Below are 21175 nucleotides of genomic sequence, written 5' to 3' on the forward strand. Positions count from 1 at the left end.
TTGAAGTGTCAAAAATATGGTTGGGCGCAGCCATTCCACGCGGCGCGGCCCTTTCGGCCGTTTAGGGAAAACCTGAGGTCAGCTGGTCGAAGCGCGCTGGGCTTCGCGCGCGCCTGACTTGAATGCCGGGTGACTGCTCCATAGAGTGATTCACGTCCGGTTTCGGGAACTCCAGGCGGGTAGGGAAGTGAGTCATGCCATCGGTGAAGTGTAGAGTTTATTATTCACTTAAGCATTTATATACATTGAGCTCCAGACGCAACAAACTCATCGTACTTCCATTGAAGAGAAAAAACAACAACATGCAAATAGTCTTGATTCACGACAGTTAATAATTGGTCATCATAGGACATCATTAGTAATGCCAGGGCTCATTGCGAAGGGTGCCAAAATCACAGTTTTGCCCGTCAACAAGTCTTGTACAATGGAGGAAAAAATACAATAAACGGTGGACACAGCCGTGACTAAAGTATACTGCCCCACCTTTACTTAAGAGCTAAAGACTATCAAACTAGGAATATATATTAAAATGATATAAATAATGAAGCCACAGCGGGCGATGCGATGCCAGTACAACAACAATGAAAAAATTCCAGGAACTCGACCTCAAAGATTAATCACAGAATTCATCGCAGTCAGTCAATCACGCGAGAGTTTGTTTTCGTTTGCTTTCAAGTCTTTTCATCGTATTTCTCGTTCGGGCGATGTCGCGCTCAACACTCTGTCCACCGTTGCCCAAACGACGAAAACGAAAACAAAAACACAATAAATACACCATTTCGGAGCGCGCATTTTTTTCCGCCCAAGTTTTGGCGGCCTTGTGGTGGCGCTCAGGGACGTTCAGTTCGTTCAGTCGATGCTGAGGTTTCTGAAGGCCGTTTGGACGCTCTTGCTGCTGCTCTTGCTGCTGCTCTTGTTGTTGCTGTGGCTCGCCTTGACGCCCTCCTGCTGCTGGAAGTAGAGTGCGTAGCTCTCCAGCGCCTTGCCCCACTGGTCGCGCAGTGCCGCCACCGTACGGCAGGAGCCGCCGTACTCGGCGGGCAGCACGTCGGCCGGCACGTACTGGTGCAGTGACTCCAAGCTGGAGTGCACCACGAACTGCAGCAACAAGGCAGAGGTCACAATCAAGTCTCAATCAAGTCGGCGGATAGGCAGCACACAGCTGGCCAGAGCCAGATGACCGATGGAGGTGGTCAAAATCCCGGACGCCTTTTGAGCTCCAGAGTCGCTAAATGAGACTAGAACTGAACTTGTGACCCCACCAATGGATTCCTCTCCGAACGAGGAATCTATGGTGGGGTTACACTTTTGGTTCGCGTCCTGTTTAGCGATTCTGGTCTGGAGCTCGAAACGCGTCTAGAGCTTTGGCCGCTGGCGCTGGTCTTCTGGCCCACTGTGCTGCAGCGGTGTTGCTCGCACGACCGCTGGCCTGCGAAAAGGCAGCCTGTCTTTCTGCACTGCTCCTTTCTCTCTCACTTACCCGGTTCCTCATCTTCTCCTTCATGAAAGAGCGGAACAAGTTGATGCCGCGGTTGACGAACGGGTGGGCGTTGATGATGTGGATCTCCTTGAGCCTCTGGGGGTAGGCGGTCTGCAACAGAGCATGAAGCACACGGTACAGAAAGCGAAAAAAAGCTGTTTTGCCGTTCAGGTTTCTGCTGCGCAGGGGGATTCCTCGTTTTGCTTCTGCCGTGGTCGCGTAAAATTATAGATTACCGGACATTTGAACGGACAGACCCGGTGGGGCATGCCAACGCACTGCTGTCCCCGTCCGAAAGACCCTTCTTTGCACTATAAAAAATGCGTGTGGTTTTTGGTGAACGCTCTGAAAAATGAGCGGCTAGGCGACTGTCCCGGCCGCTCGGCGCTCGACCATGCGTACTCCAACCGGTCGCGCCGGTTCGCACGGCTAGTGGGCACCGCGCTGGCGCCGGGGATTTCGAACCCACTGGAATCTCCCGCCAACGCGTCCCTTGCCTTCCCTGTTCGAGGCTCGCGTGAGCGCCTTCCCGATCGGAGAAAAAACATTCCCAGCGTTCAGCGTAGCTTGGCGCCACTGGACACCAGAACCGGTTTTCAGTCGGGTTATTTATGATGCTAGATTATCCGCTGGGCATCAGACTCATCAGACACTAGCAGTTCGGGAGCAGTGCGGAGCCTGATGGGTGGCCTACGTCGAGGCGCGAGCTGTGGACGCTCGAGTAGTATGCACACCCCACAGTCACGGCGCCATGGTGGCGGCCCCCACAGTGGCTACGCGTCGTACACTAACCTGTGCCAGGGTGAGGGCCTTCTTGAGCAGGCTGCCGGCGTGCTTGAGCACCATGGACACGCCCGCGTTGGCGGCGTCGAACACGAACACGTCGCCGGAGATCTCGGGCTCCTCCACCATCCGGATGTCCGAGACCATGAAGATCATGCGGTACAGGTGCTGCGGCACGTGCTCGCACGCGTCCACGTCGTTCAGGATGTGCAGGCAGACGCGGGCGCCGTCGCCGCGCGTGCGGGGCAGTGGCAGCACCGTCCTGGAACGCGAAAGGTTCATGAAGCGCTGTCGCTGATTTTCATAAACAAATGGCGGAAGCAAGCGTGAGGACTCACATCGCCCTCCAGGCCTGCTGGATGTCCGGCGAGGTGGGGTCGCGCTGGGCGAAGAACTCGGGGACCTTCGCCCTGGCGGTGAAGTAGTTGTCGATCTTCTTCTGGGCGCGGTGCAGGTTGTACTTGGTGCCGCAGACGAAGCGCGGTAGGACGCGATCATCTGCGTGAAAACAAAACGACAGTTTAGAAAAAGCTTTTGCCAGCGGGTGGAGCCTAGCCTCGTTCCATTCAGACGGCGCCACTTGCACGCCTTCCAGACTCCAGTGTTACCAGTGTTACGTATTACGTGTCGGTGACGTCAAACGACCGGCCGCGACGCTGCTGTCGTCACAGATTCACACATGGTACCGTTTCCGATTGGAAGTCGCCTTTCACTAGGTCAAGGTCGGTCAAGGCCGATCTAGGAGGTTCGGAGTCGGGGGTTCTGACCACTCTGGTCATCCCCGTCGTTGGAGGCAGTCGCGCCATCTGCTCTGCTTTCCAACGTACCGTAGTTCCGCGGCAGGTGGGGCTGCGTCTGCATCCACTCCTTGAGCTGGTCCACGTACTCGGCTTGCTTCGAGGCGTAGGTGTTGTTGAGCTCCCTCCGCACCAGGCGGGCCTGCTCGGCGGTGGGCGGGTACAGGAGCTGAAACAAAAACGACAAAGTTCGACATCACTTTACGGTTTTGGGACAGTCCGACCTGTCCGATCACGCAAGCCTTTCGGCAACGGGCGTGCACTCCGCACTCCGCCGGCGGCCTCGGCTCGAGGCTGTCTGGGCGGACCGGAGGGTTGACTTCTTTTCGGCGTATGTGTGCCGACCCTTTGCGCCAAAACAAACGACCAGGACTGCATCCCGAGGGGAGCGGGGAGCGGCGGAACGAGAACCAGAAACAGTCTGGAGGTCACTGCCACGGCCTCGGCAGGCCTCGGCCCAGCATGCGTGGCATGCCGCGCCGCTGCAAGCAATTAGGGGGTACTTTGCATTCTGATGTCGACGCCGTCTCTCTCGCACTCACGGGGCCTGCCGTAGGGGTGCGAGGAAGAGGTGGACATGGCGACACGATACACCAGACGGGCACGGCTCATGCAGACGAAGACGATGATAGGTTCTGCACGAGGTTCCGCAGGAAACCAGGGAGGCAGTGCACCGCATTGCCAACCTCCCGACTGCACCGCCACTTTGCGATTCTCCACCTGCCGTGCGATCCAGAGGAGTCGTCTCATCGCTCTGTCTCTGTCGCACTCACGGGACTCTCCCTAAGGGTGCGAGAGAGGCAGATAGAAAAAGCCGATCCTCTGAATCGCCCGGTCGTGGACACGAAAGAACGCGGTAGCCGAAACAACACATCGATTCGCACGCTGCCGAGGCAGCCCGGCCGAACGGGCATGAGAAAGCTCCGAAATTGCTCAGAATTGGGAAGTGATGGCCCTCGTCAAAGGCACTTGACTTGCGAAGGAAGCGGACCAATTTGTTGTTCTCGGTGAGTCGGGCCGTGCGTGTGAGTCAGGCGGCTTCGGAACGCACCAGAAAACACTACCACGGTGAGGAGCCCGCGGGGGTGGGGGGAGCGATTCCAGACACGCCGGCGTGGAAAAACACCGGGCGCGTGGCCGGCCGGCCGGCACTGCGGCGGCGGGACTGCTCTGGAGAGAATGCTGATTTTCGCGCCCGGGTTACTGGCCACGGCACAAATAGACTCCTCCTTCGCGTGGAAGTTTCCAGGCTGGACTTCGCAGGCCGTTCCACTCGGAGTACAGCAGTACAGCGACATGCCTGGCCCCGCCCCGGCCCAGCCGGGCCGCAATTAGCTTCACCGTTGTGCGTCGTCCTGCCAAATGGCAATCATATGTTTGGCTGATTCGACTTTAAGTAGTGTTTGTAAGAAATCACCAACTTGCAGGACGAGAGCGCAGGGCTGCTACTGGTCGCACTTTCTGCAGCCGCATAGCAAAGAGCGGGGACCGTTAGAACCCTGTCAATCGATCGAGGAGGCTAGCTCCGGACGAGGTGGCCGGGGAACCCCCGGGTCTTTCTCCCGGCCGGAAACTAGTTCTGGTGGTCGCGGCACTGCCCCTTTGGCTCGGCGAAAGTGAAGAGATGCCTCTGGAATCCTTCCGCAGTCCACTCGCAAAACTGACCCCAGCCGCGACTGCCATTGCGGGTGATTAGCTCTGGCACGACGGCCGGGGAAACCCGGTTCGGTAATAGTTCTCTCATCAGCCGAGTTCCAGTTCGTCTTTCTCGACCCTTCCACGGCGCTCCAAACATGCCACGCCTAAACATACGAGGTTATTTTAAAGTCACTCGAAGGAGTGGAAGCACGAGAAATTCAATTTTAAAGCCACTCTAAGGAGTGGAAGCATTCGACGCATTACTGCCGCGTTTTCGACGATTAAACGTCGAATCGACCCAAGGTGTGAGCCACCCGTCGAACACCCTTTTTCCCGCTGGCCCTGAAACAGTCCCAGTGCGACCCTGAGACCCTTACCGTCGTTGTTACTGCTCCCCATTGACGGCTTCACAGCACCGAAAATGAAAATGAGAGGTCGCTCTTTACGAGTTGCAGACGAACCAGCCCGTGTCAATGTCGCCCAGCCCCGGTGATTGCGCCGCCGTACCACCGTGAATGCAATATGAAAGAAACGGCGCAATAAACACCGAGCGTTCCATTCTCATGAAAACAAAAATCCCGCCCGCTACCGGGTTCTCACACCTTGGGTCGATTCGACGTTTAATCGTCGAAAACGCGGCAGTAATGCGTCGAATCTGGGCAACCCGCGAGTTTGTCTCGCTTCCTGATAAGTCTTTCCCCTCCTCCGTCTTTCATTTATTGTCACCCGATTCCCGGTAGGGCCGAGATTGGAGGGGGCGGCTCGGTCACGACTCGAAAGTGACACTCGGCGACACTCGGCAGCGCGGCGTGGCCAGGCGTGGCGCGTCTCCGGCACGACGGCAAAATCACCAATCGCACGACCGATTTGCGGAGAAATCGCAACAAAACGGGGAGTGTGCGGACAGACAGACAGACAGACAGACAGACAGACAGACAGACAGACAGACAGACAGACAGACAGACAGACAGACAGACAGACAGACAGACAGACTCACAGACTTGCTGACAGGGAAACAAACAAAGAAATAAAGCAACAAACACACGAACAAACAAACAAACAAAACAAAAGAGATGACAGGAATCGGGAGCCACGTGCTGACACATGTTGCAATGAGTGACGAGCCAGAGTCACACTAATTGTTCCAATTGTCTGACTCATCGCCGCCCCTGCAGTATTGTGTGCAGATCATGAACGGTGGTTGTTCCTTCCGGCACAGCGCAATGAGAGGCCGCCCCGCCTGCTCCCTTTTTTCTCTCTCCTTCTGGAGGCTTCTCGAAGAGGGCAGCCAGCCCGGCCCAGCCCGTCCGTCCAGCCGGGCGTCCTTGGAAAGGCGATGCATAAACAAGGCCGGGCAGAGCGCTCGCGCGATTCGGATATGGTCCAGTCCTCGACACCGGTCGACATCCATCAAACTGCTTTTCCGCCAGTTAAGAGATTGGGATCGATTTCCGTAGGAATTAAAAGCCGTCCCTGCCCAGGCTTGACTGCACTCTGCCAGACTACTACTGCACGAGCTTAAGTCCTTTTGACTAAACCTTAGTGCAGAGTTCATAAGAATCTCTTAAAGTCAAAAATGGTTAAGAAAACGAAGCAAATTTTGTTGTGGTTAGGTATGACTTATTTTCTGTTTTGCAGTGTTGTACTCACCCTGGATTCCTTCATGATGACCATGGCGGGCTGCTGAGGCTGCTCCTTCGATATCCACAGGACGCAGGCAACACAAACTGAAGAGCTCTCGTCGGATTTTGGCGCGCTTTCTGCCGCGTCGCCGTCGTCTGAGTCTGACTTGGATCTTGGGGCACAACCACGGCCTTGGGGCACTCACTACGAGGGGGACGAAACACGCACTTCTTTGCTTGGACGGCCAGAGCGCTACCAAATTCACCAAACGGAGCGCGCTGTCGGAATGACCCGGCGGCCCGCGCGGCGCTCGCTTATATCAAGTCGGATCCGCGCGCGTCCCGCCGGACCCCCCGGACCCCCCGGACCCCTCCGAACCCAACCCGCCCAGCCAGCAGGACCCGCTCGGAGCGGACGCCGCGATGCAGCGAGGAGCCGCTCCACTGCAACCGCCTGCAGCAGCAGCCTGCGTCCGGATTCTACCGACGACGAGATTTCGTTTCAAGATCACCCAGAGATGAACGGTCACCTTCTCGCCCTAACGGTGGTGTCAATGCGATTTACTTTACCCTTCCCTTAGCGAAACTTTGGAGCCGCACCTGGTTGCAGTCGATATTGATACTGCTGTTGCTTTAATTGTCGCTGTTGTTGAAGAAAAATGGCAATCTTCATTTTTGAATAGGACGAGCGTCCGAAAATGTACTGAAATAACAAAGCGGTCACATTTTTGGTTACCACTTACATCATCATCATTGTCATCATCACCATCCGATCATCAGGGTCATCATCATCCGATCATCAGGGTCATGATCATCCGATCATTACGGTCGTTATCATCCAGTCATCATCACCCTCATCACGCCGTCACCACAAAACCGCCAGAAACTGGATTGTCCATCGCGCTTTGTTCTTTGTTGTGATTTGGCGTGGTGTGGTTCGGCATAGCACCGAGAAGAGGAGTGGGGGAATCGCGAGACGCTTCTAATTTGCGTAAGTTTGTAAACAGAGGCCCCACGTGGCGAGACTGGCGAGTCGGCCGGCCACACAGTGTAGTGGAGCCGCGTCGCGGGGGGAGAAAGGAGGAGGGGGGCTCGTCTTCGGCGGCTTCGGCGCATTATTTAGCGGTGCGCATGAAAAGTAGACTCGGGCTTTTTCCAGGCGGTGTTTACGGCGCCTCGCTGGACCTGTACTTGTTTTGCTGGAGCTGGAAATGATTACAGAAACGGGAGAGCGGACGGAACGCTCGCGCCAAGCTAAATTTTCCATCCGGTGGGACTTGATGGTGTTTGCGATGCGCGCCGCTGGTTTTCGTCGTGAAGCTCATAGGAAAATCCGGAGGAAGTACTCTTCGTCTCGGCCGTGCGAAGCGAATCCCGGAAAACACAAAGAAGTGCGTTCCTTGATTAATGCATCGCGTCAGCGGAACTGGAACTGCCGTGTTTGCTTCACGATCGTCGCCAGCGTTACTGTAACGGTGTCTGGTCTTCCCCGAGACAAGCCTCTGTGCACCAAGATGCACTGTGGGCCGGGAAACCGGCGCTGGCTGCCAAAATTCTAGGCGCGTTTTGAGGTCCTGAGTCGCTAATGGGACAACCCCCCTAGCTGGCCAGCGTTTCTCTTCTTTTACCAGGAATTACTCAGAGTTTCTGGCGGCGTCCGAAACAGTCGCGCTCCTCGTGTGCGGGTATTGGGGGCGATAGAAGACGTCTCGGATGCCTTTCGGGTCCGAGGGAACCACCGGGAACCATGGTGCGCCCGATCTCTGCTGATGAGGGCATTTAGGGCGGCGACACACACTCCGCAGTGTCGTTGCGGGACGAAGTGCGAGTCATGCTGTTCCCAGTTCAATGTGCAGCGCGTCGGCGTTCGAAACGACACCGCCACACTGTGGAGGCGGCGGAGGGGCCGACCCGACGCGGGCCTCGACGCGGAGTCGCGGAGACAGCCCCGCGACACGCGCGGCAAGCCCGCCAGGCAGGCAGACAGTCGTGCTCCTACATCAATCAGAGATTCGTCAATTGCGAGTCGGGGTCACAGCCAAGTCCCACGCGGTCGTGGAGGGTAATGCCAGCTTTCGGGCGCCTTGCGAGCGCCTTGCGAGTGTGTGAGAACCCGGTCCGAATTCGCGGTAACCACAGTTATCCCTTTGCACGGAGGATGCGCGCCATACCGGACACTGCAAAAAAAGGAAGTCAAAGTAGTGAACAAAACTATACGCATTTTAGTTGAGACTTAGGTTTCCTCAGAAGGTATAACCCCACGAACGGAACCAAATCAATTCTAGTCAATGCGGTGAAACTTTTTTGGCAGAGGAGAGTCCCCGACCAGTGTATAGACCAGTTCCAGCAGCGGGTCGCACGGCACAGACCACACAAACACGATCGCGTGTAAACAATCGCACCAATAGCCCGCGAAGAAAGTTTTGGCAGTGTACACCGCGTGAAAATTGCGCGGTGCGCGCGGGTACACTGTTGGGCGTGTGGGTCGTCTAGGTGGACCGGGTATTCACCGTCCCCTATCTGCCTATCTGCCGGGTGCGCGCGGCCGGGTCCTCCGCTCTGCACGTGTTCGCAGCCGAGCATCATTAAGACCTCAGTCGCACTCGAGAGACAACCGCTCGAGTGTATCCTTATCCGTCGCACTGGAAACTCTATATTCCATTTTGTGACATTATTTTCATGGTCGTTGGGGGGTGGACTCTGATCTCGTTTCCTTCACATTCTGCTTTCTCTACGAACAACAACAAAAACAACAAACAACAACAGCAAACAACCCCACAGAAAAGTCCCCATCGGTTGATTTTTGATCCAGTCTTCGCGTACTGTCCAAACCCTTCATTGGTTGAGCGCACGCGCCTCCCCCTTCCCCTCCCCCTCCCCGCCTAGGGCTACTACTTGTCGATGAGATAACCGTTTATCAGTCCATCTCCACCTGACAGTCTCCGGCCGACAGTCGCAGCCACGCGCCCCGCGGCCCTGCTTGCCAGCCTGCCCGGCGGCGAGCCCTCCGCCGAGTCCTTCGGGGACGAGCAGTCGCTGGCGGACATGGCGGAGACGGAGCACGCCGTCGAGCGCGCCGAGGACGGCGTCGACGGAGACCTGCCCGCGTGGGTGCCGGGCGCGTTCGACCTGGCCGGCGAGCTGGCCGCCAACCCCAGGCTGCGGCAGGAGGACCTGGACGAGCTGGCGACCTGGGCGCGCAAGCAGCACGCCCTGCCGGCCATGCAAGGTACATTCGCCGACAACAAAACACAGTGCTAGACGAGCGCAGACGAGTCAGTCCTGTTGGTCCTGTTGGCCGAATCCAGAGGGCGACTTCGTCAAGTTCCTGCACAGCTGCGAGTACGACGTGCTCGCCGCCCAGCAGTGCATCAACTACTACTACCGGACCAGGTCGACGACGCCGAGCGTCTTCTGCGACCGGGACGTGCGCCTGCCCAGCGTCCGCGCCCAGCTCAACGTGTTGTGAGTGCAGGGAGAATCGATCCCAATCGATGGTGGTGCAGCGCGAGAGTCGAACGCCGCCGCGACTAATCGAAGCGGAGACGCCTGGGCGGGCCTGGGCGGGGTCACTGTTAGTCACCATCGCACGCAGGCCGTGATAAGGGGTTATCTTTACACACCGCCCTCTCTGACGCCCACCTCGCGTGGACGGGGCGCCGCGCGCCGCTCAAAACGGAAGGACTCAAGGATTGCTCGCTGAAACGGAAACGGTGTCGTAGCCCAGGGCCTCGCGGCTACAGGGTGCAACGCCCCTCACGCACACACACACACACACACACACACACACACACACACACACACACACGGCAGATACTGACGTGAGGACAAACTGCCAGATAGGTGGGCTGCAAACAAGAGGAAAAGCATCACAAGGCTTACCAAAGGACAATACACCCAGAAAAAGACAACATTTCTTGAAAGAAGAAAATTTGCTTGGAACGAGGATAATTTACTTCATGGTGAAGAAAATAACCCTTGTTTAAAATAAATTAGCCTTATTCCAAGAAAAGTGAATTTTCCTAAGAAATGATTTTTTTTTGGGGGGGGGGTGTGATTTTTTTTTTGGGGGGGGGGGCACCTGCCTGCCCTTCTAGAATTGAAAAAGGAATTTCAAAGAACGCCCCGAGCGCTCTCCCTCGCAGTGTAATGCGAAATCAAATCGATCTATAGAAAAACTCGTCCGTGATTGGCGAAATACGGGTTGGGGTCCGAACGATAAGATACTGAGATTGGAACAGGAATCGGGCAGCCGCCGGCTGCGTTTGAAGTTATAGGAAGCCGGGCTGATTACTGCAGTTTGACTCACAGACGGGCCGGTGGCCGATGACCGCTGGCCGATGGCCGCTGGTCAAAGCGCCTGACCAGCGCCGGGTGGGCAGCCGCCACCCTCCCCTGAGCGGCGGGTCTGCCTACCCTGCCGGCCGCAGGCGCTAGCTAGCGCTAGCTGGCGCACAGTGGGCCAGAAGACCGGTGGAGGCGGCCAAAACTCTAAACGCGTTTGTGGCGGCTCCCACGGCAACTTAGTGCCTCGGCAGGGACTTCGTGGTGGTGCCGAGGCTCGCCCCGGACGGCTGCCGGATCATCATAAACGGGCTGACGGACCCGGACCCCCGCAACTACGTGTTCGAGGACCACCAGAAGCTGCTGCTCATGATGATGGACGCCATGGTGGCGGCCGAACCCACACTGCCCGGCGTCTACATCATCTACGACCTGGACATGGGGCTCATCAGCCACTTCTGGAAGTTCGGCTTCTGGCTGCAGAGGAAGCTGTTCGCCTACTTCCAGGTCAGCCTGCTCAGATTGTCGCTCTGTCTCTCTCGCGACCTTATGGAGAACCCCATGAGTGCGACAGAGACGACTTTTCTGAATCGCTCGGTGCCCGCCGTCACGTGTGTCTTCATTCTATTCCCTTGCGACAGGGTGGGCTTCCCCTGCTGCTCAAGAGCTGCATTCTCCTGCACACCCCGTCCTACATCAACACCGTCATGAAGGTGCTCAGGAACTTCACCGACAGGAAGCGACTGGACGAGGTGCGTGCACATGTCCTACTTGTAGCCGGAAAGGTTCTACCTTTCGAAACGCTCTGATCACTCGGTTATGTTTTCCAGACGAAAATGTTCGAGGGCGACGATTTTGCCGAGCTGCACAAACTGCTCCCGAGGGAGTGCCTTCCTAGCGACTACGGCGGCACCCTGCCCTCTCGGAAGGAGCTCCACGGTAGGTGCCCCAAGCCCGGCCCCACCCCTGCTACGCAGACTGAGAGCCGTTTTCGTCGCCCTGTCTCTCTAGCCCTCATGGGGTGCCCTGACGAGAACGACTCTCTTGCCTCCGCTCAGTCAATACAGTGTGGTGTGTGGTTGCGGTTGCAGAGATGACCTGGAGACGGCTCGACTCTCTGCGGGACTCCTTCGCGGAGGAAGAGGAAGCGCTCAAGAAGAAATGAACCCTCTAACTTAACGTCCTTTCTGTGATGACTGGTCCGAGCCGGACGTACGTCTCGAGATGTCGGATCGAGATATCGATTCGAGATGTCGGTTCGAGATGTCAGCCACAAGAGCGCGTCAAAAGCACTGTGGGAGTGTCGCAGCGCGCGGCGCGCGGCTTGTCTTGTGATAACTTAGTTGCTAGGTGTACATATCAGTGTTGGTAATTTGTTGTGACAATAAAAATCTTTTGACGTAGTCTTGTCCCGAGTGTCGTCTTCTTTAACTTCCCTGCGAACGACGTCCGTGTTGCGCATGCGACGCGCTCATCTTGTTCGACAATGGGGAAAACACGCAAAGCCTTCAATAAAGTACCGACCTGATGTCATCGGCGTTTGACACGTTTTACGACAGTTTTGCGGTAGCGATGACGCGCCTTGCAGCAAACTTGCTCCCGGATGCCTGTTTTATGCCTAATCTGCCGCCTGCGAGGCAGGCAACCCATCCGTCACCGATCGCGGCTCGGTGGCCGCCCGGTCCCACCCGCGGCCCGCGCCGATAACTGTGTACACTGTTTTGTTTGAACAACGGTGCGCTTGGTTTGATGCGTGCTCTGCACACCAAAAGAACGCACACGAAAATGAATGCAACTTTATTCCTTCCATCCACTTCTCCGATTGTTTTGAAATTTTCCCGCTGAGCATGTGGAACACTAGCGCCGCGCGGCAAGGCGGAGGGTGCACTAGCGCTCGCCTCGCGGGGTTTTGATTGAACTAACCGGCTTGGCGCGGCATCACTGCTGTCACAGCTGAATGTCAACAAATCGTCCGAACTGTGTACTTAATTCGTTTTAAAAATGTCTGAGATTAACTTTAATTTTAACATGAAGGTGATTAAAAGCGAAATTCAAAGGGCTATTTCAGAATTATCTGAAAGAGGCTTATTGCACAGCACAAAATGGTAAGGGGTGTTGATTTCCCATCTTTTGAATGAGTAACTCTCCTCAACAACATTCCTCTTTGCCTTGTTGTTCCACTCATACAGAGTTTATCAGCCTTCTAATCTTCATTTATGCGTTAAAATTGTTGTCCTTACAAGGCGTGACTGTTTCTTAAATGTACTAACTCATGATACATGTTAGGTTATGATACACATTGTTTACTCCACACTGTCAAAGTTATTGAAGTTATAATATTAGAATTGAGTAACGGTTTGTACATTTGCACGGAATTAAAACGATTCTGTCCAATTTAAATTTATTTGGTTGAGTTGGGTGATATTACAGATACAATTTTTATCTTGCGGGTTCCGGTACAGTAGATGTTTTCTACCCCTGTTCACTCTTACTTCGTTTAAAAGTTTCCTGCTCTAAAATCTTTGTAAATAGCATTTGAGTTACATGACCCAGTTAATTTACTTTTTTCCTCAACTGTGATGCATGGTCTTTCTAGAGTCTTGAAAATAAATAATATTTGCTTTCATCTGCAGGTTGGCCGAAATGAACATAGCTTTGAAGGATGTACCAATCAACTCCTCAGACTATTCAGCTGTCTATAATACCACTAGTAATTTTGGAGAAGATGATTCAGATTTATATGTACTTGCCAAAACTTATTTTGACCTCAAAGAACTAGATAGGTAAGTAACATTGATTTTCTTTTAAAAAGAAAGCATTGTTTTATATTTGTGCTTCCAGTTTTCATAACCAAAACTTTTAAAATTTTCTTAAATTTCAGATGTGCCTTTTACACCAAAAATAGCACTTCTCCAAGGATAAAATTTCTTCACTTATATTCGCGGTATCTTTCAGGGGAAAGAAAAAAGCTTCATGACATGACTGATACTGCCTTACCGCCAGATCCAACGCAAAATACTTCATTACGTGAATTGTCAAGTGAATTGCGGTTTGAGCATAAGGAAGGGAAACTTGATGCATATTGTCTTTATTTGTATGGAATCGTCCTCAAACGCCTAGAGCTTGTGAGGGAGGCTCAAAATGTCCTAATTGAAGCAATTCACAAGGAGCCTATGCACTGGGGGGCTTGGCTAGAACTAGCAGCACTTGTGTCTGACAAGGGAAAGGTAAGATTTTGTTGTGAGTTCAGTTCTACAGTTTTGAATGTCTTATAACCTTTCTGGAACTTGTTGGCAGTTTCCTATGTCATCGCTCCCAATTCACTGGATGAGACACTTTTTTGAAGCTCATACCTACTTAGAACAGCAACTGAATGATGCTGCTTTGGAGGTTTTCTACCAACTGCAGCAAAATGGGTTTGAGAAAAGTAGTTATATTACTGCTCAAACAGCCATAGCTTCTCACAACAGAAGAGGTTGGTGAAATGAATAGTAATACAGTATCTTTGTCATAAGCAGTTTTGTGTGTGTGTTTCCTATGTCTACATTTATTTCATTTCTTTCAACTAATCTTTACAGAGGTTGATACTGCTATAGCCACATTCCGCAATTTGCACAAAGAAGACCCGTATAGATTAGACAACTTAGATGTGTACTCTAATCTTCTCTATGTCAAAGAATTAAGAGTAGAGTTATCTCAATTGGCACATCATGTGTGTGAAGTTGATAAATATAGGGTAGAAACTTGTTGTGTCATAGGTGAGTATTAGATGCCATATTTTTTCTGTGAATTAAGTATCTCTCAAGACTTTTGGGTTGCTAAATCATATTTTATTTCAGGAAATTACTATAGTTTACGTTCTGAACATCAAAAGGCTGTGCTGTATTTTCAAAGAGCATTAAAATTAAATCCTCAGTACTTGTCTGCCTGGACGCTAATGGGACATGAGTTGATGGAAATGAAAAACACTTATGCTGCAATTCAAAGCTATAGACAAGCAATTGGTAATGAGAAGAAATTTTTTTAATACTTTGGTAGTGTCATGGCATCATAATTCTTATCTGTAATTTGTTCTTTTCAGAGGTCAATAGGAGGGACTATCGTGCCTGGTACGGTCTTGGTCAGACCTATGAAATACTGAAGATGCCTTTTTACTGCCTTTATTACTACAAGCAAGCTCAACAATTGAAACCAAACGACTCTCGTATGCTGATAGCACTAGGAGAAACATATGAGAAGCTTGATAAAATCCAGGAAGGATTGAAGTGCTACTTTAAGGCTAGAAGTGTTGGTGATATTGAAGGCATTGCTCTTCTCAAAATGGCTAAGTAGGTTAAACTCCATCGCAGTTTTTTAAAATTTTAACAATAATAAATTCTAATCTGTGCTTTTTAATATCATTGTAGACTTTACGATAAACTACAAGAGAGTGAAAATGCATCAGCTGCATATATTGAATATGTGACTGACAATGAATGTAGTCAAGCAGGCGACAAGAGCGAAGTTAGCCAAGCTTATAAATACCTTGCAAACCATTACATCAAACGTAACCAATTAGATGAAGCATACAAGTATGCTCATAAATGTCTTGATTATGAAGAGGTAGGCCTTCAAATTTAGTATTCCAGAAGCTCAATAAATTTGCTTTGAATTTTTTATTTTGGACTCACTCTTATGTTTTTTTTTCTTTTTTTCTTTACAGACAAGAGAAGAAGGTAAAGCACTATTGAAGGCTGTAGCTCAAACAAGAAGTCAAGCTGACAGAGAAATGATGGTCAGTAATATTTCTATGTCTTGTTAACATACATCATTCGGAACATTTTAATATTGTTATCTTATTGTTAAATCTGATTTTAAAAGAAATTAAAATGAAGATTTTGCAGTCAACTGACTATCATCAAATGTGTTGTAACATTTAGTAAAACATATACTCAAGAGTTAAACACAGTTGGGAACCTTTGATATAGGATCACAGTTGCTTGTGACTGGATTGTAGGCTGTCGTTGGTTCACAGCTACCAACCTTCATCGTTCCATCTCGCAGGCACATAATAAAGAAATGGCAGTTTCCTGGGTAGGGATGACGTGAGTGGTCTCCAAACTCCAAAATATTGTGTAGAGGACACTTGAATAGCACTGGTTTCATTGAATCTTCAGGTTTTGGGGTTGGGGCTATAAAGAATATCATCAAATTAACTCCATAGCATTAACACTTTTTCTTTATCTCAGGTATTTTTGTCCTTACCAATTAATGGGGCCTCTGTATTGGGCTTTTCACACAGAACCAAGTCCTCATCTGTTGGTGTTCGGCACATTTTCTTTTCATTGTCAAATACTAAATTTTTGGGGCAGGTGTCTGGCACTGCCGTGCTATTGTCACATTTGTAGAAGCGGTTACAGTTGTTGGGGTCAGGGTAAATGCCAAACAGCCTTTCGCAGACTCCTCTTCCCTTGGGAGCCTCTGCAAGAAAATGTATTTATTTAAATTGACCCTGTGAAATTTGCAGCAGTTTCTTTGCTCAATTTAACACTCACGCAATTTTTTGCCTGCCGAACAAGTTACTTCATGAAGTAGTCGACAACCTTTGAAGAGCACAAAGCCGTAGCCATCGAGACACTGGCCCAGGTAGGGCTGTCCATTTTGGCATGTGAAGTAGCGATCACAGTAGACTTTGTGGGGGCGTGAGTAGCTGCCTCCAGGTTCACACACAGGCCATTCCGTCGCTGTTGACAGTCAGTTATTTTCCGGGTTTAGTTTTGATTTTGGCATCGTATAGGGAAGTTGTTGACGAGGCTGTGGGCACGCGACCCTGCAAAGGAATGGCTGGAAGCTAAGATCGTCGGCCTGCTGTCGGCTATTCACCTTCGCCTGCAGAGCCGTCCCAGGAGACGGTCAGGGACACGCCCTCCAGCGGGTTGATGGGCGGCGCGTCCTCCACGTCGAAAAAGGCCTCCCTCTCCGGGAAGCCGTCGACGCCGTACGCGGACAGGGCGTCCACCAAGCACCCCAGCAGGAGCAGCCCCAGGACCCACGCCGTCAAACCACCCGCACCACCCGCACGCGCCATGGCCACGGCTTGACTGACGCTGTGCCGCGTCCTGGGGAATGCAGTGCTGCAGTGCCACCTCGGCGTCAACGGCCACCCTCGCCCGCCTGGCCGCCTGGCCGACATCTCTAATAGTCTTCTCCATTAGGCGATAGCGTGCGGCCCACCGCCCTCGTCTCTCTGTCTCTCTCGCTCCCTGCAGGACGCCCCGTGGGTGGGAGAGAGACAGAGCGACGAAAGCTCCGTCCGAAGGCAGCCCTCTGGGGAGATAAAACACGATCCCCCCGTGTGTGTGATGCGGCGCTGCCTATGCTGACTGGGGGGCCAGGGGCCGCTCTCCGTCTTCGTCTCACCGACGCGCCGCGTGGTCGTCCTGTCTCTGTCGCACGCCCACGCGCTCTGGCCGTAGATAACATCCCGAAGAGCATCTCTGTGCCACCATTTCTCGGACGTCGACATCTGCTGGAAGCAGATAGTGGGAGGGAGATAGGTGACGTTTGCCTCTGTTTTTAAGCTAGTGTAGTAGCGAGTTTTATCTTTTCTGAATTTTTGGTCGCGATGTTTGTGTTCTGTGTTGAGCTTTTAGCTCGCTCAAAAACTTTGAATTGTTGTCAATATTAATTGAGTTGCCTGTAACCTTTCCGTTATGCGGTGAATAAATGGAGCCCACTTGAGGAAATAAAGAGATTCAAGTTTATATTACGGGTTCTTTATTAAAAGCAATTATCACATTACAATGGGAAGAGTGAGGTGCGAGAGAGTTAGAATCTGAGCAAGGCACACCTCATATTTCTATACTTATATATCTCTCTCTAATTAACATAATTTGGGACAATTTTTTTTCAGTAAACTTCGGTAACTTTGTAGATAAAATGCCTTGCACAGCAATACAAAAAATACGAAACAATTGCTTATAAAAATTACTTTCTCAGAATACAATTATTGGCAGTCTTATACTGTGATAATCTTATTAAAGAGGATTGTGTAACAACAAACAATAATCAATTATATTTATTTAGCCCTAACATTTTATCAATTTAAACGCCTCCTCCTGATATTAAATGTACAAAGTCAATCACAGTATTGGGCAATTTTAGGAATCCTCCTTCGATAACAAGAAATCGTAATTCATAATCCACTAGCATAGTATTAAATACAAGAGCGGCGTCGGTGGTCCTAGGAGTGTTACATATAATTAATTCAGGTCAGTTTGATTTTAGAAAATGTTACTATAAGGGATTCCTGGTTCTCCCAGGCACCACCGACAAATATTTACAACATTCACAAACAACACTATCACATAAGTAAAGGATGGGCGCAAATCCTCCGGCGGCTGTGAGACAGACAGCCTAATGGGCAAAGCAGCTTTGACGGACTAATAAAGGCAAAAAGGAGTCTGATACTCGGTTTTACATTTCAGAAACAGTACACAATTTTTCTGGAAGGGTGGAAAAGAAATTGCGTTAAAGAAAGGGTAGACCCTCCACCACTGCTAAGAGTGAGTCCCCAAAATCAGTGAAACGATAACAGCTCTACTCGATGAGAACGCTGCTACGCTGCTGCCCTAGCCGGCGGAGGAGGTGCATTCGCCCAGGAACCGGGGCCGTCGCGGGGTTCCCAAGTGCTTGGCGGGCGGGGCGGGAGCGCGAGCGCGGTGTTCTGCTCGCGAGGGGGTGCGCCGCCGCGCCATGCGTCCGCCGCGGTTCCGTTGACGGGGAGGTGAGGTCCGGGTACACCTCAGCCCCCCGTCGGGGGAGGCGGGAGGCGCCGTGCCCCCCAGGGGTGAGGGCGGTGCCCTGGCAAAAGCCCCCAGTCGTGTGTGCGCGGCACTAGCTACTTCCACTCATCCAAAAAGAAATAAATACCCCTAAATTTCGACGCAAACGCATTCACAACAAAATAACGAATGGCACTACTGGTCCGGGCTGGCTGTCGCCCAACGGCATCGCCCCCGGTGCGCGGCGTGGCGTCCTGGTGGAGCGCGGGCACGCCGCGCTGGGAACACAAGCAATGTCTTGCAAGGAGTCTTCTTTTCTTGATTCACTTACGCACGCACACTTTGACACATTCACACGCACTAAAAAACACACACGCATTCACGCTTTCAGTCACGCTCGTCAGTATTTGGTTTGGTTACGAGAGGTAGTCGGGCGAGGGCTCGGCGACGGGCTCTGGCGTGGTGAAGAGCGGGTTCGGGAACTCCGGCGGATGCGGGAGCGGGCCCTGCGCTCTGGGCCGCCTCCTCCACGCCATGAGCCAGCACGACACGGCCACCGCCACGGCCACGAGGGCCAGCAGCGCCGTCAGCACCAGCGCGATGATGAAGCCGATCATGGACACGCAGATGTCGTCCACCTGCTGCGTCTCTGGCGCTGCAGAAAAAGACAAGGCTTTCGTTAGTCGGGGGTTCAAGCACCCCACTGGGCGTTCCCAAGGCTTTCCCCGGGCACTTACCTTCCGTGGGATCGACGAAGCGCTCCTCGCGCCGCTCGAAGGTGAGGATGGCGTTGGACTGGATGGTGATCTCCTCGCGGAGCTGGCCCTCGAACACCGACTCGGCCACGTCCACGGCCGTCTGGTTTTGCCGCTCGTCGCCGATCTCTCTCCTCCTCCTCCGGCCGTACGCGTTCAGGTCGCGGCAGTTGACCTGCAAACACAACAAGCATGTAGTCCAGGCCAAGCGCCTTACGAGGGTGGGGTAGGCAAGCCCGCCACACAGAGGTGCGCGACAGGCGGGCCTACCCGCCAGGCGGCCGCCAGGGGCGCGGTAGGCAGGCCCGCGACGCAGCGCTGTGCGACAGGCAGGCCCACCCGCCAGGCGCTCCGTCGAGGCTCCAACTTACCGGCTGGCACTTCCCGAAGCACACGCGGATGTTGCACTGGAAGCGGATGTTGTCGCTGCTGGGGAACTTGAAGGCGTTGAAGCTGGCCAGCAGCGACATGGTCTCCGCGCTGTGCTCCCACTCGCCGAAGATGGACGGGTCGGTGGCGCAGCCGTTCTCGTCCGTTACGATGTACTCGTTCTCCACGTTGTCCTCCATCGTCTTGGCGACGCAGCTGCGCGCGAAGCCTCCGTAGATGCTGGACGGCTGCACGTCCACCTGCAGCATGAGGTTGTCGCCGATCTCGGCCGAGTTGATCTCCTGGCCGGTGTGGGTGACGATGCGCATGATGCACGTGGGCGGCGGCCCGGTGTTGGCGATCGTGCCGGCCGTGGTGAGCATGGACACGTTGAAGCCCAGCGTCACGTTCTGCTCGCCCGTCGCGTACACGCACTTGATGTGGTAGGCCTGCGCCTTGTACGTCACCAGCTTGGGGTGCTTCTGGATCACCAGCACGAAGCTGGCCTGGCCCTGCGAGAGAGAGGCGCTCGTCAGTACACTGCAAAGCTCTCTGGAGTCCTGTCTGCTGCAGGCCGCGCTGGCCGTACTTACATTAACGTGGGTGAGTCCGCAGGTGCCGAACTGCACCTTGAAGCGCTCGGTGCGCTGCGTCGAGTCGTGCGGCAGCGTCACTACACTGCGGCAGTTCTCGTCCTTGGAGTGGCCCTTGACGTAGAGCACGCCGTTGAAGCCGCGCTCCGTGATGTGGATCTCGACCTGCACGCCGTCCGAGAGGCAGGACACCACCATCTCCGGCGGCAGGAACTCGACGCGCAGCGTGGTGGGCGGGGCTGCGAAGCGGACACGTTAGCGTCATGAGCTGACCAGTGTTAGAGCGGGCCAGAAGGCCGGTGGAGGCGGCCCGAAATTCTAGACGCGTTTTGAACTCCGGAGTCGCTAATCGGGACTCGAACCGAACGTGTGACCCCACCTATGGATTCCTCGTTTGGAGAGCAACCCATTGGTGGGGTCACACGTTCACCTCGAGTCCTATTCAGCGACTCTGGCGCTCAAAACGCGTCACGTGTTTGGCCTCCTCCGCCGGTCTTCCGTCCCACTGTGCGGGGCGACACGAAGGGGCGACACGAAGGGGCGACACTCACTGCAGTTGATGTAGGGGTCGCCGCTGTAGCCGGTGATGCACTGGCAGATGGCCTGGTGGCGCGTGGCGTTGCACAGCGCGTGCACACCGCACCGCTTGATGAGGCACGGGTCCTCGCAGGTCCTCGTCTCCAGGTTGCAGTACCGGTCGTCGGCGCAGTCGTCGTTGGTCTGGCACTCGGGCACGGCCACTGCGGGCAACACCGGACTCGTTAGACAACGTCATGATCGTCTCGCTGCACTACTTGGAGCTCGGCAGCACTACTCACCGAGCACGCAGAAGCCCTGGGCGTTGAGGCGGTAGCCGTGTTCGGGCGGGCACACGCAGTTGCCTCGCTCGTCGATGACCATGCCCCTCTCCAGGGCGCACACGCAGCGGCCGCGCTCGTCCACGCGGAGACCGTCCTCCTCGCGGCACGGCACGCACACGTCGTCCTCGTTGAAGGCGTGGCCCGGCGGGCACACGCAGTTGCCGTTGTCGTCGCGGATCAGGCCCTTGTCCGTGGGGCAGCGCTTGACTGCGGGAAGGGAGGGAAGGTTAG

The 21175-nt window shown here is 53.5% G+C and overlaps 5 protein-coding genes across 5 annotated transcripts in view; 2 read left to right on the forward strand and 3 right to left on the reverse strand.

The window, feature by feature from the left end:
- Positions 1-199: 199 nt before the first annotated feature.
- LOC117639562 (alpha-tocopherol transfer protein-like) lies at positions 200-6621 on the reverse strand. The gene is made up of 6 exons (XM_034375356.1): positions 6349-6621; positions 3091-3229; positions 2602-2761; positions 2273-2525; positions 1481-1591; positions 200-1098 (listed from the first exon to the last, which is right to left on the reverse strand). The coding sequence occupies exons 1-6, from the start codon at positions 6370-6372 to the stop codon at positions 850-852; spliced, it is 936 nt and encodes a 311-aa protein (XP_034231247.1). The 5' UTR covers positions 6373-6621; the 3' UTR covers positions 200-849.
- A 2669-nt stretch (positions 6622-9290) lies between these two features.
- LOC117639315 (alpha-tocopherol transfer protein-like) lies at positions 9291-12017 on the forward strand. The gene is made up of 6 exons (XM_034374860.1): positions 9291-9549; positions 9629-9785; positions 10859-11111; positions 11246-11356; positions 11435-11543; positions 11696-12017. The coding sequence occupies exons 1-6, from the start codon at positions 9366-9368 to the stop codon at positions 11767-11769; spliced, it is 888 nt and encodes a 295-aa protein (XP_034230751.1). The 5' UTR covers positions 9291-9365; the 3' UTR covers positions 11770-12017.
- A 488-nt stretch (positions 12018-12505) lies between these two features.
- On the forward strand, positions 12506-15501 carry LOC117639617 (cell division cycle protein 23 homolog). The gene is made up of 9 exons (XM_034375459.1): positions 12506-12709; positions 13238-13387; positions 13486-13831; positions 13902-14079; positions 14183-14362; positions 14444-14608; positions 14686-14932; positions 15011-15206; positions 15307-15501. The coding sequence occupies exons 1-9, from the start codon at positions 12606-12608 to the stop codon at positions 15403-15405; spliced, it is 1665 nt and encodes a 554-aa protein (XP_034231350.1). The 5' UTR covers positions 12506-12605; the 3' UTR covers positions 15406-15501.
- Positions 15099-16879, reverse strand: LOC117639618. Its single transcript, XM_034375461.1, has 4 exons — positions 16467-16879; positions 16139-16327; positions 15849-16064; positions 15099-15775 (listed from the first exon to the last, which is right to left on the reverse strand). Exons 1-4 carry the CDS (start codon positions 16774-16776, stop codon positions 15543-15545), a joined length of 948 nt encoding a protein of 315 aa, XP_034231352.1. The 5' UTR covers positions 16777-16879; the 3' UTR covers positions 15099-15542.
- A 463-nt stretch (positions 16880-17342) lies between these two features.
- The window catches only part of LOC117639676, a 127759-nt gene continuing 123926 nt past the window's right edge, over positions 17343-21175 (reverse strand). Inside the window, 6 exon segments of the mRNA XM_034375552.1 lie at positions 17343-19022; positions 19105-19297; positions 19494-20003; positions 20085-20323; positions 20636-20824; positions 20903-21151. Of these exon segments, the coding sequence (XP_034231443.1) occupies positions 18784-19022; positions 19105-19297; positions 19494-20003; positions 20085-20323; positions 20636-20824; positions 20903-21151 (1619 nt within the window). The 3' untranslated portion in view covers positions 17343-18783.

Source organism: Thrips palmi, unplaced genomic scaffold, assembly GCF_012932325.1.
Source record: "Thrips palmi isolate BJ-2018 unplaced genomic scaffold, TpBJ-2018v1 HiC_scaffold_11, whole genome shotgun sequence".
In the NCBI taxonomy this organism is placed as follows: domain Eukaryota; kingdom Metazoa; phylum Arthropoda; class Insecta; order Thysanoptera; family Thripidae; genus Thrips; species Thrips palmi.

What these genes read in the sequence shown, in the direction of transcription:
- LOC117639562 (XM_034375356.1), bottom strand. Translation starts at nt 6,372, where the DNA reads ATGGTCATCATGAAGGAATCCAGG. An exon ending in TCATCATGAAGGAATCCAGG is followed by an intron (nt 3,230 to 6,348) that starts GTGAGTACAACA and finishes TTTTTGTTTCAG; the next exon opens with CTCCTGTACCCGCCCACCGC. An exon ending in AGGCCCTCACCCTGGCACAG is followed by an intron (nt 1,592 to 2,272) that starts GTTAGTGTACGA and finishes GCTCTGTTGCAG; the next exon opens with ACCGCCTACCCCCAGAGGCT.
- LOC117639315 (XM_034374860.1), top strand. Translation starts at nt 9,366, where the DNA reads ATGGCGGAGACGGAGCACGCCGTCGAGCGCGCCGAGGACGGCGTCGAC. An exon ending in ACAGGAAGCGACTGGACGAG is followed by an intron (nt 11,357 to 11,434) that starts GTGCGTGCACAT and finishes TATGTTTTCCAG; the next exon opens with ACGAAAATGTTCGAGGGCGA. An exon ending in CTCTCGGAAGGAGCTCCACG is followed by an intron (nt 11,544 to 11,695) that starts GTAGGTGCCCCA and finishes TTGCGGTTGCAG; the next exon opens with AGATGACCTGGAGACGGCTC.
- LOC117639617 (XM_034375459.1), top strand. Translation starts at nt 12,606, where the DNA reads ATGTCTGAGATTAACTTTAATTTTAACATGAAGGTGATTAAAAGCGAA. An exon ending in TTATTGCACAGCACAAAATG is followed by an intron (nt 12,710 to 13,237) that starts GTAAGGGGTGTT and finishes TTTCATCTGCAG; the next exon opens with GTTGGCCGAAATGAACATAG. An exon ending in AGCTTCTCACAACAGAAGAG is followed by an intron (nt 14,080 to 14,182) that starts GTTGGTGAAATG and finishes TAATCTTTACAG; the next exon opens with AGGTTGATACTGCTATAGCC.
- LOC117639618 (XM_034375461.1), bottom strand. Translation starts at nt 16,776, where the DNA reads ATGTCGGCCAGGCGGCCAGGCGGGCGAGGGTGGCCGTTGACGCCGAGG. An exon ending in GGACGGCTCTGCAGGCGAAG is followed by an intron (nt 16,328 to 16,466) that starts GTGAATAGCCGA and finishes GACTGTCAACAG; the next exon opens with CGACGGAATGGCCTGTGTGT. An exon ending in TTCGGCAGGCAAAAAATTGC is followed by an intron (nt 16,065 to 16,138) that starts GTGAGTGTTAAA and finishes ATTTTCTTGCAG; the next exon opens with AGGCTCCCAAGGGAAGAGGA.